Below are 25,095 nucleotides of genomic sequence, written 5' to 3'. Positions count from 1 at the left end.
AGAAGATCATGTGGCACTGCATCAATGCTATGGTGTCGGATTGTTGAAATATTGTGTACACAAGAAATTTGCTGTAGTCCAAGAAGTGATCTCAATGTGTATGAGGCTAGGATAAATGTGGATAGGCTTACACATTGTGTATTGATGCTACGGTAATACTTTTGTGTCCCATTCATTCTGATATGTATAATCAAAGATTTCGCAGTGGCGGCGGGCAGAAAAGGCAAAAAAAAAACCCAAATTAACATGTATTGTTTCGTGTCATCTGAAAACATGTGCATCACGACTATTTTAAATTAAAGTTTGTTAAAAAAAATTTGAAATATGAATGCTCTGTCAATTTTGAAAAATACTGCTGACAAAATGTGAACTTTGACTTACACAGGGTAATCTGCATTTTAATATGAACATTGGATTGTGAATGGAATGAGCAGAATAACATGTGAATTCATGTTTTGGATAAGGTGTTTTGTTCAAGAAATGATCTAAAATATTCCTCAGCAATTGTTGCTTTCAGTGGCAGCTACTTGGTCTTATGACAACCAAATTAGAAAAAAAGAGAAAATTAAAAATAAGTTGGCTTTAACCAATTTTAATTCCTAATGTTTAAAACTTTCACCGTGATCTGCAAATATTCAGCATCATCAAATGAAAATGTGTGCTGAACGTGTGCATGTACATGTACATCTCACTTTCCAGAAATATCTGGATATCTGCAAATGATGTACCATTAAACTTCAAGATATATATCACTTTGCCAATTATCTGCTCCTCTGATTTTCTGTTCACTATTTCTAACTGACATCTTTGCTTGTCTTTGTGTGCATCATATTATCACTGAGACATAACGAAAAAAGTATTCATATTTAGTAATTAACTTTTCTTCAGAAATTTACAACCAGATATGTTTATTGCTACCCTTTCCAAAAGTGTGCCACTTGCAGTCCCTGCAAATCATTCTTTTTATAGTCACATAACCCTGAAATTATTTGTTATATCATCGATTATGTGTCCACTACAGTTCCTGCAACTTGTTAGACTGGATATGTCTATAATGTATAAGCATGCATGTATATATTAGTGGGGCCATGGAAAAAAAAACAGGAAAGATGAGGGGGGGGGGGGGGATAGATTTTTTCTATAATTTACAAGGGGGGGGGGGCGTGGAAAAAAATCACCCAGAAAATAGAAAATCCTCCACCCTCCCCCGGAAGTAAATTCTGAATCGTCCCTTATTGCATGTCAGTAAATATGAGATTAGAAAGAGTAACGATAGCGTACAGTATCGGTTCTGGCGTACAACCCATACTCATAACCCCATTTTACCTTTTAAAACCCAATTAGCTAGGGTGACTTGTACATTACCATTTCTTCTGTTGAGTGTTTAAGAGTGTTGGTCACGTTCAATAGAGTTTGTCACGCTCGTGAGCATGACCAACTCTCTTGAGTGTGACCAACTATCTTGTAAGTTTGACCAAATCTCTGAAATTTCTCAGGATAACTGGTACTGTACCCTATACTTCTATAAATTACCAAATTGTAAGATTTGATCTCACCCCTTTTATTACCATTGAAAATTTATACAGAAATAGTGGCAGGGGCTATAAAAGGTAAAAATGGGCGTTGTGCCCGAAAACCGGTACGGTACTTGTTTTCTACTTTTCTGTTCATAAAAGAAAGTGAACATGCATTATGGTAATGCAATGAAATAAAACTGCTATCTTTTAGATAGAGTACGATTTTACTTGGTAAAAATTTCAATAATTGCAACTTTGGTTTCTTCATTTCAATTAAAATGTGAAAATTTAGACTTTTGTATTCAAAAATCCCAATATTGCAATTTCTATACAAGTATGTTGTCAGGTATCATTCTCAGCACACATCAACATGGCCAAACATCATCCTTCAACACCTCAACTTCATAGAGCCCTTTTCTGGTTTCGGTCCATAGAGTGTATTCAGAGTTCAGACTTCACTATAAGAAGGGCGTCACTATTATTTTTTCTAAATCTTGCCATACACGACATCAAATCCACGCCTTAGTGCAAATGATACCAATTCATTTTGCCTTATTAATCTCATCAATTCTTGGCGGCAATTTTTCTTAACGTTAGCCCTGTTACAGAATGAGTATTTTGTAAAATGTTCTGGCATTAGGGAGAAACTTTCAAAAGACAGTGAAATGTGTATTACTGGTAAGTTGGTCTCTGATGGCGCACTGATAATAGCGTTACTGGTTTACCTCAGCGCTGTTCACGGTTACAGGTTTGTTCCTAGATTATGAGTGCGACATCGGACACTGCTACTTGAAATGCAGACAAATTTTATCAACATTGCATGCATGGCTGTTGTAGCACTCTGCGTACTCTGAGTGGTGATATGTCTTCAAGTAAACTTCGTTACACTGGCAGTCGCCTATTAATTAAGATGTATTTTCCTCATTCTTGAATGAGTAAGTTTTAAATGCAAAAATGTTTATCTATGCATATTTGTGAGAGAACAATAATGTCAATTGTAAACAGCCCATAGTCAAACTATCGCACTGTACGTTCAAACACTATTTTGTAAAACTCCACGGTTTCTTCTGGATAAGTTGGACCTCTTAACTTAGACTTTGAGGTGACAGACTTAAAAAGATGGAAAAAAATTGTATATGGAGTCACTGTATCCAAGGACTAAATCTTTATGAGTTCAATGTTGTTTTAGAGGCTGTGAATTTTCTCAGGAATGATGACGTTCGGTTCGAACCTCTGGGTGTTCCATGGACGTCCGTCGTGTGATGGCGCTCTTCATCACTACTTTTAGCATCAATAGTTGAATGTTTCAATGCGTGTTTGATTTGAAGATGCGGAACTTCGTTAGCATAGACATCGTTCTGCTCTGTGTCTTTGGTTTCATCGGAAATAACTTCTTCCTTGACAAGAACTGGCACACAGCCGACAACTTTGTTTAGCAAATCTGCTGCTGTTTTTACGCTATCAATAGTTGATGATTGATAATGACGGGCGACATGTTTCATCTTATCAATATCCGTATTCGATGTCGGCGTCAGAACATTGCTGCAACACACAGCACTTATCAACAGACCAATGCTTACAAGATCCAACCGAATCTGTGAAAAGAACCGATGTGGAAATTATTGGTTTAACTTGATTTGCAGACGTCTGCAACACGTACATAAGTATTTTAATTGTAAAGTATCTTAGTCTCTGTAAACTCCTTGTGGCACATAAAAAAAGTTATGATCGACATCTAAACCCCATTTTCCCGAAAAGTTAAAATAATAGGTTAAACTCGAAATTTGAATGCACTGCGGTACAAACAAAAAACAACGTGCACAAAAACGCACCGAAATATGTGCATTTTGTACTCATTTGTACACGTAGGTTAGTTTGTACCTGCATCACGTGATTTATTGGGCTTGCTGAGTCTATTCCTGAGTAGAACCATCGATAGAATAAACAAAGGTCATTTCTTTTGCAATGCAATCATCCCAGAATGTTTCAATGATGTTATTTGCAATAAAATACAATTTCCGACTATCTCGTGGTATTCATACAGTTCGCATTTCTTGCAACTCCACTGGATCATCAACAGTAAATGTTGTACAAAACTGGAAATATTCAAACTTCATTAATGATGTGCGTTTTTTGTATTTCTAAATTTTAAAGAGTAAATATTTCAGAACGGACTATGGCAAACAGGACATGGCACGGGAGTGGTCAAACCGATAAGCTTTTATTTTAATCAGAATACAGATTTATCATCATTTTGACCAATTCATCAGGAGTATGGCTCAACATGGGAAGTAATATAAGAAAGAAATTGTAAGACAGTGAGGGGAGTGGGTATGAAATTCGTTGGATTATTGTGTAGATCAGAATCAAAGTCAGATAACGTAATATCAAAAAATTAAGATTAATATTATGTTTAGTATGAGTTTATAGTCAGAAGACTATCAAATGAAGTACTTTTCTCTGCGTGCCAATATTTGTGTTTTCACCATTTCCTGATTACCGATTAAAATTTCGAAAATTATAAAGTTTCATTGCTGCGTAATAAAGGTTTATCTTGTTTTGCAACACGAAATGTTCTCCAATTAATTTTTCTTAGAAGCCTAAAACCTGCTGATTAATGGATTCGATACTATGCCAGACAGTTTTAGCAAGTATTGATTAATTATTCTAAATGGTGTTTTCGCAACTTAGGAATAATTAATTTTCATGAGTGACGTTTTTACCTGGTTTCTTCATATCTTATCTTCAGTTTCTTCTCACTCAAGATATTCACAATTTTCATGACGATTCCAGATTTGTAAATTTTTCTGGCGAAATCTTCCGATTCACAGCAAGGAATCCGAATACTGCGACACACTTCACGATAGAGTGACCACTTCTCAGCGTCGCTGTCTACGTTGACATGCACCGGATCCAACAGCTTTAAGTAACATTCAATAACAACGGTTCTGTTGATGAAACAAACCAACTCCAAACGACCAGATTTGTCAAGTATTTCAGTTTCAAAGATATCTGCCATTGCGGATAGTATATAGCGACTAAGTATGCCATCATTTTGGTAAAGTTGTAAAATTTCAAGGTCGACAACGTGTTCCTTCAGTTGGTGTTTTCTAAGCTGCAATTCCTCGCGTCTAATCTTCTCTTGGATCAGCCAATTTTCCAATCGTTCAGAAACGTTGGATTCCTTCACATCAGATTTACGGTTGTCTTTTTGGAACAGAACTTTACGTGACAGACAGAATGAATAAAATAAACAGTGAGTTAACCAGAGATTGCTTGTTCATCATTTACAGGCAGTTCAGGTACGCCTTTTGTCAGAACTGACACCAAAATGTATGAAGTCATCATCTGGGACTGGGGAATTTTCAATAAAAAATTGTCACAGGGACCAAAGCAGAAAACTACGTATTTACATACGAGAAATGGAAATACTTTAAAAAAAGAAAGAAAACCTTGTTTTTGAAATCACAAGGCCACTTGAAAGGTTTGCTAAGGGATGGAATTTGATTTCTGGGGAAGACCGAAGGGAATGGGTATGGCAACAATTTGTTCACCCATTTTGGCAGAAATATTTTATAAAGGTTACCCTGAAAAATTGTTTTGTCAAAGCAACAACAAAAACTGTAGTGGCATTGAATAAGAAATAGTGATAAAAAATCAGTAAAGGTTACAGTTTCTTGCCTCTAACATTGAGTTTTGTGAAAATAAGTATATCTTTGCACATGCACATCACTGACTGTACTTCAAAGTTACACAACCTTCAGAGATGAATTCAGAGATAAATTTAGTTAAGTCAATGTCCCTGCTTGATGTATAGCACATGGCTTTAGAAAATGCATCAGGGGATGACTGATCTTAACAATGCTGGCTACCTTTTCCTTGTATTTTCCTTCAATCTATCACGGCATACTATGATATAGTATTGCTAACTTTTGAAATGAGCAGTTGGTTTTCAGTGTGTGGGTATATAATGCGGGCCTTCCCAAAACAGATCCCCACATTTCTTGATTATTTTACCTCTACCTATCTGCAATTTCCTATAAATTTTTGTTATATTTTTATTTTGTAGTCATAAAATCTTCCTAGAAACAGCTTATATTTCCTTTGAAATTCACTTTGCTCGTTCCTACAGATCTTCACATTCAGATACCTTAACTTGTAAGTTGTGACAAAATTAGCTGTTTTGATTTTAGGATAGCTTAGCTTTTCAGCGAATCAAAAACATATTCTGTAGAAAATGCTTTTCTGATTGCTTTAAGTTTGAACTATGGTTTGCAGATACCAAGCGATCCAAGAAATGTGCAGTTTCATAAAATGTTTTCGGAAAATTGTTAAATGGAAGTTCTTAAAGGGACAAAGTGCCCTTTTTACCTTTTCCCTGAAGTACAGATAGGTTTTCAGGTTTACAGACGTTAGCAGTAATGCAAACAGACTACAAGTCAGGTGCAGCCAACGGAGCTATTCATCGAAAAAGCTATTCCAGGAGCAATTTTTGAGGGCAGGGGAAATTTTAATTTTGCTAGGGCAGGGGACATGTTTTTAGGTGGTAGGGGAGCAAATTTTAGGGTTTTTTTGTAGGGCAGGGCGGATATCGGTTGATTGTCCTGGGGACAGGGCTTGGCGAAAAACTTTTTGAGGGGAATTGTTTCCAGGGCAGGGGAAATTGGCAAGTTTGTTTTCGCCACAGGGCGGGGGAGCTTCAAAAATTCACAGTGGGGAGGGGAAACAGGCAAAAATAGTGGGGAGTGGGAAAAAATGAAGTTTGAATGTAGGAGGGTAAGTCGAAAAATTTTCTGTGGGAGGCAAATTATGAACAGCTAATTAATTACCCTCTTGACTTAAAATTAGTCAGTTCACATTATTTGTCATGCACAATATATCTTATCATAGTAAGGACCTTTTTAAAAGTGCATTGTTCGTTGGCTGCACCTGACAAGTACACATCTATGCATCTTCAGATTTGAGCTTGTACATTTAGACTAATCAGTTTATCCCAAATATTCTATGCAGTAAATTAATTATCAAACAATCTATGAAAGCTTGGCCATATTTAATCGCCGAAGGGGGCAGCTCCCAAGACTACTGAAGACACAGTCTTCTGTCTCAAGATACATGGCAACATTTTTACAGCCTTCATTGAAGCAATTTTTCCTTCCCCCTTGGATGACATTTTTCCCTATAAATGGCCAGCAATATTTTTTTCGAAATCTTCCAGCCCCGCTCAGAAATCAAATTGGCCCATCCCTCTTATGGTTCATTTCATTCACTCCACCCTGGTTATGAAATGGCCCATCCCTCTTATGGTTCATTTCATTCACTCCACCCCTGGTTATTAAATGGCCCATCCCTCTTATGGTTCATTTCATTCACTCCACCCCTGGTTATGAAATGGCCCATCCCTCTTATGGTTCATTTCATTCACTCCACCCCTGGTTATGAAATGGTCCATCCCTCTTATGGTTCATTTCATTCACTCCACCCCTGATTATGAAATGGCCCATCTCTCTTATGGTTCATTTCATTCACTCCACCCCTGGTTATGAAATGGCCCATCCCTCTTATGGTTCATTTCATTCACTCCACCCCTGGTTATGAAATGGCCCATCCCTCTTATGGTTCATTTCATTCACTCCACCCCTGGTATGAAATGGTCCATCCCTCTTATGGTTCATTTCATTCACTCCACCCCTGGTTATGAAATGGCCCATCCCTCTTATGGTTCATTTCATTCACTCCACCCCTGGTTATGAAATGGCCCATCCCTGACAGATTTACAAGGTTATGGTGATTCGAAATATTACATTTCAGGGGGCGCTGCACCCAACATAGCGTTTTTGCTCCAAAAATCGGGTTTTTTTTGCAAATATTTATTCAATTTTAATCAATTTATTGACCAAAGATTACAATATTGCTTGGGTTCACCTTTTATAGTTTGTCAATCAGTCGTAAGTTGCGTGATAAAGAAGTTAATTTATGCAAATGTATGTAAATCACCCAATATCCTGGCTTCTTTTTACTCCCAATTTCAAAATTTCCAAAGAATTTAACTCCACTCTGGCTCTGTCAAATTTTGTCAAATTTTCACAATATATTCTTGAAATTCTATATAAAAAAGGACTATTTTGTTTGGCAATAATTTGAATAAAAACATTTTAAATTTGCTAATCATGATTTTAATCACATTTTTGAGTGTCAGTCTTTCAACCCTTGCAATTGTAGAATGAAGACAGATTACGCAAAATAAAATAGTTTTTTTCTACATATACTCTTCTTTCAAGTAAAATATTATTATTATACACCTACTGCCGTAACCTATGGGAGTTTGACCGTCCAATAACTTTCCGTATTTTGTATAGACATAATAACAAAATGTATTCGTAGTATAAGGTTTAAAACATGCCAAACACAAAACTGAGTCTAAATGCAAGTGATTTTTATTTTAAAAAACTAATTAAATTGAAAACATTCAGCGAAGTTTGCTTGTACTGCACTGAAAATTAATTGGCTTCGTGCCAACACAAGGGACTTGTACTACGGAGCAGTCAGAGATCGCGAGCGTTCCACTCATATCGCGCGTGCGGCATCCCTCAAAATTTACCATAGAATTAGTTTAACCCTATATTACATTTTTAAAAATAGCGTCAAGTTTTTGACTCAAATTAATTTTTATCATTAATTCCAAAATTGAGGTTTTTTACCCCAAATATACATCCACTTCATCCTTCGAGTAAACTACTGCTACCATACAAAACTTTAGAGTCTCTGCTTTTTGAAAATATATAGTATGAGGGGGTTTCCTTGTCATCTTTGATGAGAAATATTGCTTTGAAAAAAACTGTGTTGGTAGCATGCAGCTCCACCTTTATTAGAATTTCCTCTTTCCGTTTGCTTTTTGTTATGTTTTAAAAATTCGACTTCTGCATTTTTAGAAACGGAGGCAGAAATACTGATCCTCAAAATCTCTAACACGAGGCGGCGCACTATTGTTATGATCGTAACACACAATTTCCCACAAAGGGTGGACCATTTGATATCGTGGGGGTCTGGAAGATTTTCGAAAAACAGATTCCCGGCAAATGTCAATTTAAAAAAAATCAGCCAGAGAAGGTTAGACAAAAAAATGGTTGGAGAGTTGAAAATAAATGATGTCCGATGGATCATGTAAAACAATGCAGCCTCATCAATCTTCCAGACCCTCAATATCAAATGGTCCATCCCTAATGCATATGTACACATTGAATTGTTTGTTATACAACATGAAGACATGATGACATATTCACACATTTATTGTTTGCAATCAATGCATCCATCATCAACTTAACAATGAGAACATAGCCATTTGGAACATTGCAATGCGGAGCTCTTTGTGAATTAAGAAATTATTTTCTAAATTATTTTCTAAAAATATAATACGAGCATGACTCCCTGGTCTTATATCTCGTATTGTGGCGCTTCCATCACATTTCCATGCAGCGAAGTGAGATTGTTACATCAAGACAAAATTTTCTCTAATGATCACGCGTCACATTTTGTCTAAAAACTACTCAGTCTGTCCACAATCGACCCTTCTACCGTGGTTTCACAATCCCCATAGTTGAAAAGCAGTTGCATTGCCAATCAGTACTTACCTTTAATGGCGTCAACAATGCGAACTACTATACTTGCCCCAAACATAAACGACTCGGAAATGTAATTAAACCAATTGTATGACGGAGGTGGGTGCTTCATTTCTGTACACGGATCAATCAGATTCTGCAAGAAATAAAAGCCATCAGCTCTCTATACGAATGAGGTACGTGTAACTGATCATGTAAAAATTGCAAAGTGTAGTGTGACCGATATACGAATTATCCCGACGACGCCCTATACCCGGCCTGGGTACGTGTCGCGTTCAGTTGCCCAAAGTTCAACCTGTGTCGAACTTTGTGCTGATTTAACCACGTGGGGACTGCATAGCGACCATGTACAGATCCGTTACTGGTCTGTTGGTAGTCAAGATGGAATGCTCGAAACATTCTGTATCCAATAAAACCTCGTACACTTTTGAATCTACTGAAGTAACGCTTTGGCCGAGCCCTTCTAAATATTTCTACGGTCTACCCAAGACCACTTCAATTATAGTACGATGGTAACCTCACAACATGCATAATTGGCAAATTTCGTCTTAAAACTTTGACGATTTCCCGACGGCTATATTTGTGAAATACTAAAAGTGACAATTCAGTTCGCATATTCTCTGCAATAACTTTGATCATTTGAATACAAGCGTACAACAGTCACACACGGCTCCTGTTTACCTGCTAGACAATTGCAGTAGGATGCCGGTTAGTAACGCCTTCCACCGATAGAATACAAGTTGTGTTCACAGAAACGTTTGATTTTTCGGAAAATCATTTGCTGTCGATTTCACTTCCAAAAATCGTCTACGACATTCTTGCAAGTTGTCTTGTACATGCATTCGTTGTATTTTTGGCTATCGCATTTATTTTACACGGAAGGTTTTAAAGCCCCATCATAAATCGTTCGGAAAAGAAACAAAATAATGTTCAATATTATGATCAACATATCTATGTTTCTTTGTGGTGACGACTCAAAAACTTTCTGTAGTTTATTTAATATCGTGAAGATCGCATATGATATGTTTTTGTGTACACTGTAAATTATCGACAGTGGGCTTCAACATACATCTTGTGATCAGTATAAAATATATGATGTACTATATCATACCAATATATTGATGGCGCAAATACAGAAATCTGATTGGTCGAGACGTGAAACGAACCGTGGTATATTCATGACATAGCACAGTAGACACACGCACGACCTCCCGGCAAATTCCAACACATAGAACTAATGTCATCAAACTTAGCGTAGTATTTACATTGTAATTTCTTTCTGCAAAGAATCACGGCAAATAATGAGTTGATATGATAAAGATCCTCCGAACATTTTATACCTGATGACATGGGCCGTCACAAATTGTATTAATATGTTACTTTCATTTAAAGCTAACACTAAAATTGAACGAAACTGTTATCAAATGTTAATTAAATATAGACGATATAGAAACGAGTCCAGAGAAGTGTCTCCGTTGTATGCAACTGTACGTTAAAACTGCAAATTATAATTTCCCCCACAGTTCAAATCACAGTTCAATATTCTCTTTTCATTCACATGTCAGTATTTCTTGAGAATATTGATGCCTTGAGAGGTGGCAATTACTGTGACGTATTTAAATATAAATTTTGACTGACCCCTCCCCCCACTTAGAAAAGTTCAATACCAACATGTATTTGTAAAATTTACATAAAATACAGGAATAATAAAGACCTTTCAAATCCTGATGTACCCTTAGATTATCATCAGTTATCTCATGACGGTTGAAAAGGGTGAAAATAAGAAATGAAATTAAAAGTCAGAACATAATACAGACATAAAAGCTCACGTTATAACCAGTATCCAACCATATAGTATTGTTTGACTTGGATGTGTAACATGACATGCAGGGTTTTCACTAGGATATCTGACTGGGCAGAATTTGAAAGTACATGCAGGGGGAGAACACGTGAGAGGCTAAGGAGAAAGTATCAGAGGGGGCTGCCCCTTTTTTGCATGGAAAATTTTGAGAAATTGATGTGTGTAATGGTGAAGTCTGGTGCTATCTGAGAGGTGTGTTGATTGTTGTTTTTACTAAATAAAACTGTAGAACACCTAAGAGGGAGAGAACGAGGGGGTCCGGTCCTCTCGATTTGAAAATTTTGAGAAATTGATGCGAGTAATGGTGCAATCTGAGAGGTGATTAAATTTATTTTGCAGTCGGTAAAATTGTTTGAAAATTACATTTAACACTGATATTTTTATTGCACTTTTTGTATGATCAGTGTTTGAGTCACAATTTTCAATAATCAAACAATGACAATACATTTTGTGAAAAACAGTTCTCAGTTTGCCAGAGACTGAAGGCCAATGAATATGCAAGAATGGAAAATCTGTGACCTTCTTGTGTCATTTCCCCAGCTGCCAGCTTCTAATGAAAAGCCTGAATTCTGTACAACAGTTCAGTTTTGTCCAAGATCCTGTGACAAAATTGAGAAATTGATGTGTGCAATGATGCAGTCTGATGCAATCTGAGAGGTGTTTTCAATTTGTCTCTTACTAGTAAAGCTGTTAGGACACCTGAAGGGGAGAGCATGAGAGGGGTGTACCCTTCACGCATCGAACATTTTGAGAAATTGATATCTGCAATGGTGCAATCTGAGAAGTTTTTCAATTTATTTCGCACAAAAAAATTGAGCAACGCCCTTCTTCCTTTCAACTTTTTGAGCAACCCCCCTTAAAGTTTTCAACATTCCTCCAACCCCCCCGGCCGTAAATAATGACTGCTCCCTAAGACTAGGTTAAGGCTGTAGCCGCGGTTAATGACACAGGAAAAGCGAAAAAATGTGTTGTGGTTGTCGTATTTACACAGTTCAATTCAAGAAGAACTGCCTCGGTTTGCTACGCCTTCTTCGACCCGATGACGTAGCAATAACCTCGTTTTGATATCGTACCATGGCCTACAGTCATTTATTGGTTACCTGTACGTCCTATAATACTGTCCATAGTTTATATTATCGACCGGAGTGCTAAGGTCGAACGAACGAGTATTTGCAATTTTGATTTTAACTAAAGTCGTTCTAGTCAGAATTCACTGAAACAATCATATCTACAGAATTATCTGAAACAGAGAAATTCACCACCATAGACCGTAAATCTGCGAATTATGAAGTATGATTACACGAAGATTTTGTAAAACGGAAGACCGTTGACATTTCCGTGTCTCAATGGGTTAGTTTAAATAGAACAACTGTTCTGATACCACTGTGCACAAACGATGAATAATGTTTGAACTTATCATAAACCACTGTGTATCGATAAAACCTTACAAAATGATGTCATGTATAACTCACCTGTCCCTTAGAAGTTCAACGAATGTAGAATTCGATGGTTTACAACACGCGGCATTCTACTTCACCAACACTGCTATTTGTGACGACGTGAGTTACATTTTAACATGATGCATGGATCAACTCAAAATGACATGAATTTATTGACCATGGTTCAACCTACAGCGTGGACGACAACCACTTCAGACTCGACGGAGACAGAGGCAATCATTATGCATTCTTTATTGTGTTGACTCAAATTGTTTTTACGAGTTGCATTTGCATTGTAAGTCTGCCAATAAACGTAACTGAAGAAAAAGAACCCCACACTAGTATGATGTATTCAACCGAGATAACATAATTTGAATTAATAGGCACAGAGCCAATGTGGACGTATCTAAATTAATGTTTAAAGAAGGCGACAATTATATTGTGAACAAAATGATAGGATAAATTGTCAGTATTTACCGGTGTAGCTGTGAGTTTTTCAATCGGTACAGTGTTCTTTATACTTGCGAACATAGATGATGTTTTGCTTACAAGAAATCCCTGATATAAAAATTGTGTTTAGCAGTTTGAGATTATATCAAAAATGTTCACCTGCTTCGATATAATCTCAAACTTTCCAATTAGACTCTCGGGAAAGCAGAAAACTTGTCATAAACTGACTTTCCTTTCGCTGAAAACATGAACTGTGAAATATTTACTGAACAAGGCAACATTTCCACAAACTTTATTTTAATCGGGTAACGGTAAGTACAATGGAGTGTAGTCTAGTAGCTATACGGGTTTTGTTTTGCCTTCAGAGTGAGGCGAAGGCCAGAAAAACACCGACTTAAATAGTGACTATATGAAGTGCTAAATGCAGAACATATAACCACTTTCACGAGTCGTTACTTCGATTAGTCTCCCTACAATCTGATCGGTGCATCAAGCGGACTGGACATGACAGACTGGCCTTGCAATCAAAGATATGGTGTTAGCGACCCGAACAGAGTTACAATGATATAAATATTCGACAGCTCGCACATTGTGTACCATACCATTGCTGCGAATCCGTAGCCTCTGCCACTCGGGTAGCTTGGTCATTGGCGAATCCGTAGCCTCTGCCACTCGGGTAGCTTGCAGCAGAACACGTCAAGGAGTGGCAGGGCTCGTTTTCGCAGCAAACCATACTACAGTCGCCTGCTTTCTGCGCCTACGCGCGCCCAAAGACATGCCTGAGAATATATTCTCAAGCATATATTCTCAGGCATAGGTGCATACGTCTTTGGGGCGCGTAAGCGCAGAGCGGAATTTTAAAATACAGGCGACTGCGACCATACTGTAAATCTGTAAAAACATCAGCGTGAATATGGGCTTGCTCTCTCTCTCTCTCTCTCTCAGCAGTTTTCTCAAATGTCTACTCACAATTAGTGAATATACATAATGTCAAATGAAGAAAAGCAAAAGCTGTTGTTGAAAATTGTATTATGGCTGTCTGTGAGAAAACTACGTTCACTTTTAATATGACGCACATGCATTATGTAATTGGCTGACCGGACCAGAATCTTGTAACCATGGGAACAAAAAATGAATAAGTTCAACACCGCAGAGGGTGTCACCTGATCTCGTTGTTTGCGGTTCGCATCGGATTACATTCGGACACTGCAAACCTGAACTCGCCCCGACGTGTGTGCAGAAGTCGATGAAATATGTCAATCGATATGCAAATAAGGTTGGTTCCAGGTCATTTGTTACACACAGCATGCAGCACCAGGAGACATCGGTGTGCGTAAAAATACCCCACGGCGTTTTTTATAAGACCTCCTGGGATCGGATACGCATCTGGCAGGTCAAAGGTCACTATTGAAGGGTATTTGTAACGTCAACAGGTGTTGGATATCACTTTTTGTTCTTTTATTTGACTCTGTTTAGAAGGGCAACCTTCACTGTGCTTAGTAAACCGACAGACACTGTACTTAGTAAACTGCTTGGCACGGTACTACTACTTGTGAAGAAGTTGGGCAAACCAAGGAGGTGGCGGTGGCTGAACAAACCTGTCGTTCAGCCATGGAAAATATTTGAACAGGATTTGAAGATGACAAATGAAGATTTGGATGTGGACGCGGTGCAATTCTTTCAAGTTGCAATGCAAATTTTACGTACTACTCATGGCGATCTCTTCAGAAAGAACAGTTAATCCTATTACACTGGCTATCTTACCATGTCGTGGGAAGCAATTCTTTTTTTGACAGACGGAACTTTATACGGTCAAGATACTTGTGGCGATTTGCATTCAATATGATAGCAGTCGGTGAGTCTTTCTTTCCTTCAAGTAAAACACAGTATACCTCTGGTAATTTCCAAACACGCCGATATGTCAACACATGATGATAATGCAGTTGTAGCAAAGAGCAGGGCAGGGCAGTTTAATGTTTGAAACAGAGAGATATCACCCATCAAACCAATTTGATAACAATTGCGATAAATTAGTTTTCTTTTTACCATCAACACACACACAATGGTCAGCACGATCTGTACAATGGCCGTGCAAATGATGGCCTTATCTCATAGTTTGTCGTCTGGACAGTTAGCAAGCACACGCGTAATCTATTTTACAAATTGACTCGTAAAGGGCATCCGTTGTTGTCCAAACACTTCACTGTATCACCTTTTACTCGGACTGAATATAAAAATTAGCGACGCTAATCAGAAAATTGACTGTTTCTGCCCAGTTGCCACGGCCAACATCATGGACACAAGTATAAATTGCATAGTTTCCTTTTCGTTGCCATGGTGTTTATGCATCGATGCATTGGTCAAATATCGTACGTGGTTTACCAATAGTCGTTGGCGCAATCCCATCTTTACCGTGCTAAGGCGTAGTTGGCTAACGAACTTCACGGAAATCCGCGTAGCCTTTCACTTGAACGCAACGGCCGTGTTATGGCTGTGTAATATGGCCGTGCATGTGTCTGGCTAGAACTGAACTGTGTATAGATGTAACCATGGCAGCAGATCAGCTGGCTTACAACACAGCCACCAATGCTGTAGCAAGAATATCTCTGATTGCGTGAAATTGCTTGGTTGAAGTGGAAAAGATACACAAACGAAAATGCAGGGTTGTCATTCATTGAAATAGTTATTACAAAAAATATATCATGTTTAACTTTCCATGCAAAAAATTGATCGGATTTCAACAGAAAGACTGTGACCAGGGCTTCTTGTTGTAATTTGCAGAGAGACATCAAGCTGATATTTTGCTTTAAATTGTGCGAAAATACTGCATAAAACAGTGAAAATACTGCATAAAACAGTGAAAATACTGCATTAAAACAGTGAAAATACTGCATAAAACAGTGAAAATACTGCATGAAACAGTGAAAAATACTGCATAAAACAGTGAAAATACTGCATGAAACAGTGAAAATACTGCATAAAACAGTGAAAATACTGCATGAAGCAGTGAAAATACTGCATAAAACAGTGAAAATACCGCATAAAACAGTGAAAATACTGCATAAAACAGTGAAAATACTGCATGAAACAGTGAAAATACTGCATGAAGCAGTGAAAATACTGCATAAAACAGTGAAAATACTGCATGAAGCAGTGAAAATACTGCATAAAACAGTGAAAATACTGCATAAAACAGGAAAATACTGCATAAAACAGTGAAAATACTGCATGAAGTAATGGAAACAATGCATGCAGTTTAAAAATAACACAGGAAAGCGATGGTATATCATGGATGGTTTAACAAGGCCAACATGGGCAACCATAAAAGTCAATTTACAATAGCATACCATTGTTGCTAGGTAGATTAAAGCACACACCGAATCAAGTGTCAATTCTAATACCTTTACAAATGTCATTGCATTGTTACCACTCAGCAGAACAACTTGTCTTCTCTCTCAAGTTGTTTGTCTTTATAATGAAGTATCATTCTTGTACTTGGATGTTGTCTGTTTATTACTGGCACATACTTCAATCGTCTACAGACCTGAAACTCTTTGACTTTTTCTCATGAATTTGTCTCTCATGACAACTGTCTTACTCATCAAACTGAATATGAAATGATATTAAAATGTCAGGTTGAATTCTGAAAACACACAGACTCTCATCTGCTAAATTAAATGTGAAGCTTGATTCATTGCCTGAGCCCAAGGACACTTTGCATTGGTCATGTGACCAACAATGCGATACTGGGAGGTGGTAAAAAGTGAAAAAAGGGTAGTTTGTAGCCAGGTTGCTTTTGTAAAATAACATGACAGGACGGTGGACAGAAATGTGCATGTCCTGTCATCTCTAAAGATATATCACATTTTGCAAGGTGTAACCACAGTCCCTCTATCATAGAGGGACTGTGGTGTAACTAACACCAATAATACCTGCACATTCTTATTCTGACCACCCCTCAATCTCTAATGGTTTTGTCCCCTTTGAGGAGTCAAAGGTCATGCAGAAGATTGCAGGTCAAACGACATTTGCAAACACAGTGAGGTAGAAAAGTCCATTCATTTGAGATGTAGAAGCAGTGCACACTGGGAAGGTACATACTGAAAGTCTATTGAGACATCAACTCTACGATCAATTTTGATAGTAAATTAGTTTAATATTCAGGTCTTAAAAACTGTCTGAACAGATCTTTCTGCAGATGAATATACTTGTACTTCTACAGAGTATGATAACATTGTAATGTCTAGGCAATGACTAGTACTAGATAATAGCTTGCTACTAAAGCACTCATGTGTCCAGTGTGTACAATGTATGTTATAGCCAATCATTGTTGTGTGTGTTGTAACCATTGTGTTGTAACCAATCATTGTGCTGTGTGTTGTAACCAATTATTGTGTTGTAACCAATCATTGTGTTGTAACCAATCATTTGTGTTGTGATTTTCACAGGCTCAGATGCATTGATCTATGATGTGGTATTTCTGATTTTCTTAGTAACCTTAACAACAATCTATCAAGGTAAGTCACTGATCAATATACCCTCTTTAACTATGTTTTTATACTTTTCAAAGACTATCACAAGAAAAAAACATTTTTATGAATATTTCAGTACACTAGCAGAACCATAACCGTTTCTTTTGATAATATATTTTGAACTTCCAGACGTCAGCAATTGTTTTATATCTTCTCTGTGTAGTGCAGTGTGTTGAAATTCACAGTAGTTTTACCTTCACAGTGTCTCTTGTACAAAATGCAATATTTCTGTTGACTTGTGAATTCTAGTCTGTATGAAAATTCAGTCATCAATGATAAGGTAATGACGTACTGACCTACAATTTATGTCGACAAATTTGAATTCTTGACATTTCAACACCACTTTGTGAGTCAAATAAAACACTGTATCGTACATTATAGTTACAATTTATTAGTATACTGTACTTTAGAATTTCAAAAGTCATTTTGTTTCCATGATTAGGTTTGTAAATCAAAGTATGATAAACTACACAGTGTAAGTTGTAATTGTCTTGTTATTTGACTTTACCTATAGCTTTTGATGTGTTTTCCATTTTTTCCCCCTGTGAAATACATTTTCTTTTTCTTTACTATTAAAATAATGTTACAATCCTGTATGTGTGTTATATGGAATGTCATTGATGACAAATTTTGGTCAAGACTTGAATTCATGAGTCAACAATGACATCACATATCATACATAATACATTGTGTTGGCAATGTTAATGCACTGTATTTCAAAATACTGCATGGGAAAGGAAAGAAAACGTTTTATAGAACAAAAATAGAGAACACTGTATAAAATGTTATACCTATTGTCGTTTAAAATGTAGTGTTTTAGCGCAACATGAATTAGACATCACTGCCCAGAAATGAAATTTGAATAAAAATTGGAAAAGTGGCTTTCCAGAAAAATCTGTCAGGAGTGATATTCCAGTCTCACTATGTCCTGACATCTTCAGCTATTTTTATGTTTTCTTTGGCAGATGAAATCTTAATTCTCATCAATGTATTCATAACAACAAGTACTGTATTATACTTCAAAGTTGTCACATGGCTGGTGTATCTCATGGTACTTCATGTGATATTTGCAACTTTACAAGAGATATTCCAAACTGACAAAGGTGAGTAAAGACAGACAGCAATGTTGGTGAATTCAATAAGTTAATAAGTCAGCAAAGGAATTCTACAGGAAATAAGTGCTACCAACAGGCTGCCTGTAGAAGTAGACTTATAAACAATAAAAATGCAGTTAATGGAGCAGGGAAAATATTAAATGTCATAAAAATACTAACCACAAACATAAAAGAATACAAAAATGTTGACAAGGATGTTACACTGACACTTACAGTGTACTTTAAAAACTGACCTATGTTTTACAATTTAGTTAAAACTGACCTTTGTGTGTTATATTGTAGTTAAAAACTGACCTATGTGTGTTACAATGTAGTTAGAAACTGACCTTTGTTTGTTACATTGTAGTTAGAAACTGACCTTTGTTTGTTACATTGTAGTTAGAAACTGACCTTTGTTTGTTACATTGTAGTTAAAACTGACCTTTGTTTGTTACATTGTAGTTAGAAACTGACCAATGTTTGTGTTACAATGTTGTTAAAAACTGACAAAAAAATTACATTGTAGTTAGAAACTAACCTGTGTGTGTTATGATGTAATTAGAAACTGAGGTATGTTTATTACAATTTACCAGGCCAATTAAAACATCAATATTGAAAAACCCAAAGGAATCAACTGTTCTGCACAGAGTATTATACTGATTATCAGCATAATGTGGATAATTAAAAGATGTTTTTTCAAATTTATGCCAACTTAGAAATCTAGACTGTACACTCCATGTTTTTCCTTTGTGCTTTTTCTTAAAATTTCATATTTGAAACACTTTGAATACTACTAAGAATGAGATATGTTGATGTTTTTAGAGTTTGCACCATAATAAATTTTGTTGATTTTGTAGTTAAAATGTGTCACGTCAGCAACTGTCCACAGTTACTTAGATCAAAGAGAAAGGCAAAAGGTTAAAGTTCTGTATTGACTGTACGCCGTCCAAAAGCTGTTGAAAACATGCAATATTATTGGAATATTAATATATAAATTAATAAATATTAATTTATATATTGGTGTATTTTCCATCACATTTGATCAGTGTGTCAAACTAATTTCTTGTTCAGCTCCAAAAGTCATGACAAAATATCTAGTGTTCAGTTTATCAATATGGTTGGTATAATTATAAATGTTCATGTTGTCAGGTGAATTTTCTGAACCACAAGTCATTTTCTAACAACAACAAATCAGCATAATGTATACAGTATGATGTGTGCATTGATAATCTTTTGTATTTCAACATGATTTTGAGGAAAGTAGAAAATGATTTGATTTTAAAGAACAAACCAATGAAAATATCACAAGTTACAGTTATTGCCTCTTTAAGCTGCAAAGTTTGACCATAGACTCTAGGGTCTATGGTTTGGCCATAGACTAGGGTCTATGGTTGGCCATAGACTCTATGGTCTATGGTTTGGCCATAGACCAGGGTCTATGATTTGGCCAAAACGATGAATTTATTTGCAGGGGATGGTATTGACAAAGGGTTTTGGGTGACAAGGGATAGTAATAGCAAAGGGTCATATGCAAGAAATATTCACAAATCTCATGAGAAAATTTCCCGTTGCTGCTTTTCACTTTTGCAAAAATTATATTTTATATTAAAAACAAATTGACCGCAATATTTGTGTGACTGAAAAATCACTAATTTAAAATTATTTTAACAAATGTACATGAAGTAACAGTTTCTACATAATTATCAGTTCTGTCATTTGTTGCAGGAAAAACATCAGAAATGAATGAAGAGACTGTGATGAATAACTCTGAAAGTGAGGCTAAGGACAAGCTGATGATTTTGCCTCATTTGCTGAAAAATGTAGTAGTTGATATGTACAATGCATTGTGGGATAGTGGCGCTGATGACAACTCAACTCATCAGGAGCAGTGTGGAAATACTGGAGATCAAAGTGACAATGAAAGACTTAAACCACAAAATATCTTTGCCAGATTAGATAACTTCATCCTTAAATCTCCATCATCAGTTGACACAGACCAATGGATGAGACAGGGCTGCTTCTCTGACGATGCATTCTCTGGTGGAACACACGATACGGAGAAACTATCTGATGAAAATCAGATTGATCATAATGCTGTCAGCAATTATACAGCAAACTTTCTCAGCAAAAGTGTTGTGAGAAGTAACCATGGCAACCAATTTAAGGATGCAACTGGCAGTGATGAAAATATTGGGAATGATGTCATTGATGTCAGTATGACAAATGATACAGTATACAAAACAGTAACCCATGGTTACCAGGAAAATACAGTAGTATGTACTAATGACGACACAGAAATATTTGAAGAGCGTGTTGAGAGTACTTCCTTGGAATATTTGGGTGACATCTATGAAGAAACAGTCAGCTATCAAGAATGTATGGAGAGTGGCTGTGATGGTAACTTGGAAATCGATGAAGAGAGTTTAGCAATCTATGATCAAGATGATCATCAAGGAGATATGTACAGCACAGATGAAGAATTGTATAACGATGACACAGGTGAAGTCCATGAAGAAAGGTTGGTTGTCGGATCATCAAAGCAGTTCATTGATGTTGACATTGATGGCATTGGCAGTGCTGCTATCTATTTGGAAGATACTGATAGTGATGAACTCTATGAAGATAACATGAAAGATATCTCTCCTGGGAATATCAGTGAAATATCTGAAGATGACGGATTGTATGAAAATGACGAAGCAGGAGATTATGAGAGTGATGAACAATCTGATACTTTATTGCAGAATGGTGGCTATATTGACACCCTGGATAATATTGATGAAAATCAGGACAGATTGATCTCTGATGAAGTTTTGACCGTCAGCAAAGAAAGTGGGATGTATTGTGATGGGTACGGAGGTGAGGTCCTTGAAGAGAGTTTGGTTGTTGGATTTGAAGACCAGAATGGAATTTATGAAGATGAAGTCCTTGAAGAAAGTGTTGTTGTTGGATTTGAAGACCGGAATGAATATGAAGATGATGTGGAGAGATTCCATGAAGATAGCACTGATGATGATGTCATCCATGATAATGGTCTTATCGAAATCCATGGAGAGGGAGCCAGTGAAATCCATGGAGAAAGAATCCATGGAGACACTATCCATGCCAACAGTATCAGTGGAATCCATGGAAATGATGTTAATGGAATCCATGGTAACGGTGTTAGTGGAATTGGAATTTTTGCCAGACAACAAGATGGAATCTATACAGGAAATTTGGAAGACATCTATGAAGACAGTGAGGGAGAAACCATTGAAGAAAATGGGGGTGATGTAAACAACACAGAAGATGGGCAAAACCATTCTGAAAGTGTACAGGGAATTCAAGGGAAACAGTCACCAGACAATGTTGGAGATCACATTGGGACAATCTGTGAAGAAAATATCAATGAGATTCTACGTGTTGAAGATGTGACACTAAACTTTGAGGGACGTGACTGTGATGGCAATGAAAACTTTGAAGAAAATGTTTATGAGAAACAAGCTGACAATATCTGTGTAACCATAGACAGTAGTAAGGGTAGAATTGTAACAGATAATGATATTAAAAATGTAAAATATCAGAAAAACAGGAATGCTAGGGGAATGTACAGGAGAATGTTATCCAAGGATGACACAGCGATAAACTCTGTAGAAACTCAAATACTGTCCAGGTCTTTACCTAATTTGCATATACAAGATGGTTACACCTGTCCAGCTTCCGACAGGGACGAACTTAACCATACATTTCCACAGATGTTCAGAACAAAGATGTGGGGACAATTTAGAAAAAAAAGAGTATATGGTAAATTTAAGATCAATAAAAGACAGCAGAGAGTAGCATTAGATGATGAACTAGAAACTCAATCATTATTTTGAATTCTTTGATAAAATGTACCTTGAATACCTAGTATACCAGCAATACAATGATAGATAATTATGTACTTGACCCATAACCCATGAGATAATTTTTATTCGACCCATGACCTCACAGTCTTCTCTTGTTCTGGAATGATTCCAAACAATCTATCAAAATACTGGTAAAATGTATTTCATTATGGGAAGGTTTTCTTCACCTAATTATATCATGAAAGAATTCAAGTTATACTATGCTGACCGAATTTTATGATAATATGAATGTTTAATTGTAGCATTTTTTGAAATGGAGGAATATTAGTAGAAAATTGCTGTGTAAAACTTAACACATTCAGTAGCTATAGAATCAGTGAATTCACAGTACAGCGTTCAGTAGCTATAGAATCAGTGAATTCACAGTACAGCGTTCAGTAGCTATAGGATCAGTGAATTCACAGTATAGCGTTTAGTAGCTATAGGATCAGTGAATTCACAGTACAGCATTCAGTAGCTATAGAATCAGTGAATTCACAGTACAGCATTCAGTAGCTATAGGATCAGTGAATTCACAGTACAGCATTAAGTAGCTATAGGATCAGTGAATTCACAGTACAGCATTCAGTAGCTATAGAATCAGTGAATTCACAGTACAGCATTCAGTAGCTATAGGATCAGTGAATTCACAGTACAGCATTCAGTAGCTATAGAATCAGTGAATTCACAGTATAGCGTTTAGTAGCTATAGGATCAGTGAATTCACAGTACAGCATTCAGTAGCTATAGAATCAGTGATTTTACAGTACAGCATTCAGTAGCTATAGGATCAGTGAATTCACAGTACAGCATTCAGTAGCTATAGAATCAGTGAATTCACAGTATAGCGTTTAGTAGCTATAGGATCAGTGAATTCACAGTATAGCGTTTTGTAGCTATAGGATCAGTGTATTCACAGTACAATATTCAGTAGCTATAAGGTTCAGTGTATTCACAGTACATTCAGTGGCTATAGGATCAATGTATTCACAGTACAATATTCAGTAGCTATAAGGTTCAGTGTATTCATAGTACATTAAGTAACTATAGGATCAATATAATCAGTGTGTAAAGTATGAAGAGTTGCTAGTGTAACCTTTGATCTTAGATCGTGTTTCAATCTACTTTGTACATCAACTGTTGACATGATAAATGTGACAGTATCAAACATTGTGTGATACTGTCCCAATACTGGTACTATATACAAATGTATTGGATTGGCTTGGTGCAGTCTAGCAAGTGTGAAGTCACCAGCATTTTGACACTGATGTGTAGCTTAGAAAGAATAGACATATATTGAAATATACATGTATGAATATTGTGAATTTTCCAATCTTTATTTTACTTGTATAATGCCAGATATACTTGTTCACTTTTTTATTTACGGGAGTATGCGCTTTGAAAATGAAAGATTCATTTCAAAATCAAGAAGGAAAATTGGGGGTCACCATGCTAAGTTTGGTACTAGAGAAACAAATTACCCAAGATTTACCGATATTTGAAATTCAGAACGGCCACCATCCCTACTTTAACTATGGGCAAAAAAATTTGATTCACAAGAAACTAAACCAGTGAAAATATTTCTTGCACCAAGTGCTTCAAAACAAGCCCCACAAGTGGTAGATCAGAAAAGAATTGTTAAAGTTTGAGAGTTCAAATATCTGTGCATTCTACCTCAAAACAATCAAAAGTGTGTTGAAGAGTACCCAGAAAATACTGTATTCATGGTCAACAAGTAAGTCAGACCTAGTGTATTTGATGTGATCATTTCTCAAGGAAAGGTACATATCAAAGTTTTCCAATAGTTCAGTGCTAAGTGGATCTTGACAACCAATAACAACTCAGTTCATAGAATACAAGTACCTGAATGTACAAACACATTTATCTTGTCAAGCCCCATTGGTCCAAATTTGACAGTTTAGTTCATCAGTCTATAATTCATGATAGCAATCAGTACTTTTTGTCAATATCATGACACAAATGTTTGTGAAGTCTCATGGGAATGCTTGGTAACTATAATAAACGTACAATCTGTACAAGATATTGTCAACTTTTCTAGTTCTACAATGCAGTGTACTCTTTATCTTATTACTTTAGCTGCCTTTTTATCGATAGAAAAAGTGTTGCAGTTTTGTAATTTCCGATGAAGTTGAGAACTTTGTGACTATGGCAACCAGATTAAAGACAATAATGCAGGTGCAGCAAATGCATGGTAGATTATGGAATGCAGTGAAGATTTCTGGAATATCGCCAACATTACTGATTGCAAGTCTGTACATGTACCTTTGTGGAAGGCTAAAAATATTACTAGTTTTTGTCTTACCCCAAGGTCTTTTACTAAAGTGACGTTGCGGTGACAAAGTTATGTATTTTATATTTGTGGGTTCACAGAATCCAACTGATGATATGGAGAGAACAAAATATGTTTGTATACAGTGGTAATTCCAACCATTAACAGTGCCCAGAAGTTCAAAGTTCATGACTTAAAAGTGTCTGTATAAGGTGATCTGACTGACATGATACTATACTTTCTTTCAATGAAGTCAACACACACACAGACACAGACACAGACACAGACACAAATGCTTACGCCGCTAGTCTACATCAATGTATTTGATGATGAGAAACAAACTGTATTTTTTTGCCATGAGGGTCGATTGGAATTTTGATTTGTCCATAAATTTTTTATTTTTTCATTCTGAATAAATGACATGTAGTCAACA

At 36.5% G+C, this 25,095-nt stretch overlaps 1 protein-coding gene and 1 long non-coding RNA gene across 3 annotated transcripts in view; one reads left to right on the top strand and one right to left on the bottom strand.

Moving 5' to 3' along the window:
- Positions 1 to 12,630, bottom strand: part of LOC139142721 (uncharacterized) — a 104,506-nt gene extending 91,876 nt beyond the window's left edge. The window contains exons 1-3 of one of the 2 annotated variants that reach the window (XR_011554462.1): positions 12,467 to 12,630; positions 9,146 to 9,269; positions 4,277 to 4,739 (exon numbers count right to left, since the gene is read on the bottom strand). This is a non-coding gene — a long non-coding RNA (uncharacterized lncRNA). Of the gene's footprint in view, positions 1 to 4,276; positions 4,740 to 9,145; positions 9,270 to 12,466 lie in introns of those variants that run through there. The other variant, XR_011554463.1, reaches the window with a different exon arrangement.
- Positions 12,631 to 14,194: 1,564 nt separating this feature from the next.
- LOC139142623 (uncharacterized) lies at positions 14,195 to 25,095 on the top strand. Its single transcript, XM_070712663.1, has 4 exons — positions 14,195 to 14,738; positions 17,332 to 17,400; positions 18,381 to 18,518; positions 20,235 to 25,095. The coding sequence occupies exons 1-4, from the start codon at positions 14,726 to 14,728 to the stop codon at positions 22,361 to 22,363; spliced, it is 2,349 nt and encodes a 782-aa protein (XP_070568764.1). The 5' UTR covers positions 14,195 to 14,725; the 3' UTR covers positions 22,364 to 25,095.

Source organism: Ptychodera flava, chromosome 1 (assembly GCF_041260155.1).
Source record: "Ptychodera flava strain L36383 chromosome 1, AS_Pfla_20210202, whole genome shotgun sequence".
NCBI lineage: Eukaryota > Metazoa > Hemichordata > Enteropneusta > Ptychoderidae > Ptychodera > Ptychodera flava.
This window is presented reverse-complemented; position numbering and strand designations above follow the sequence as displayed.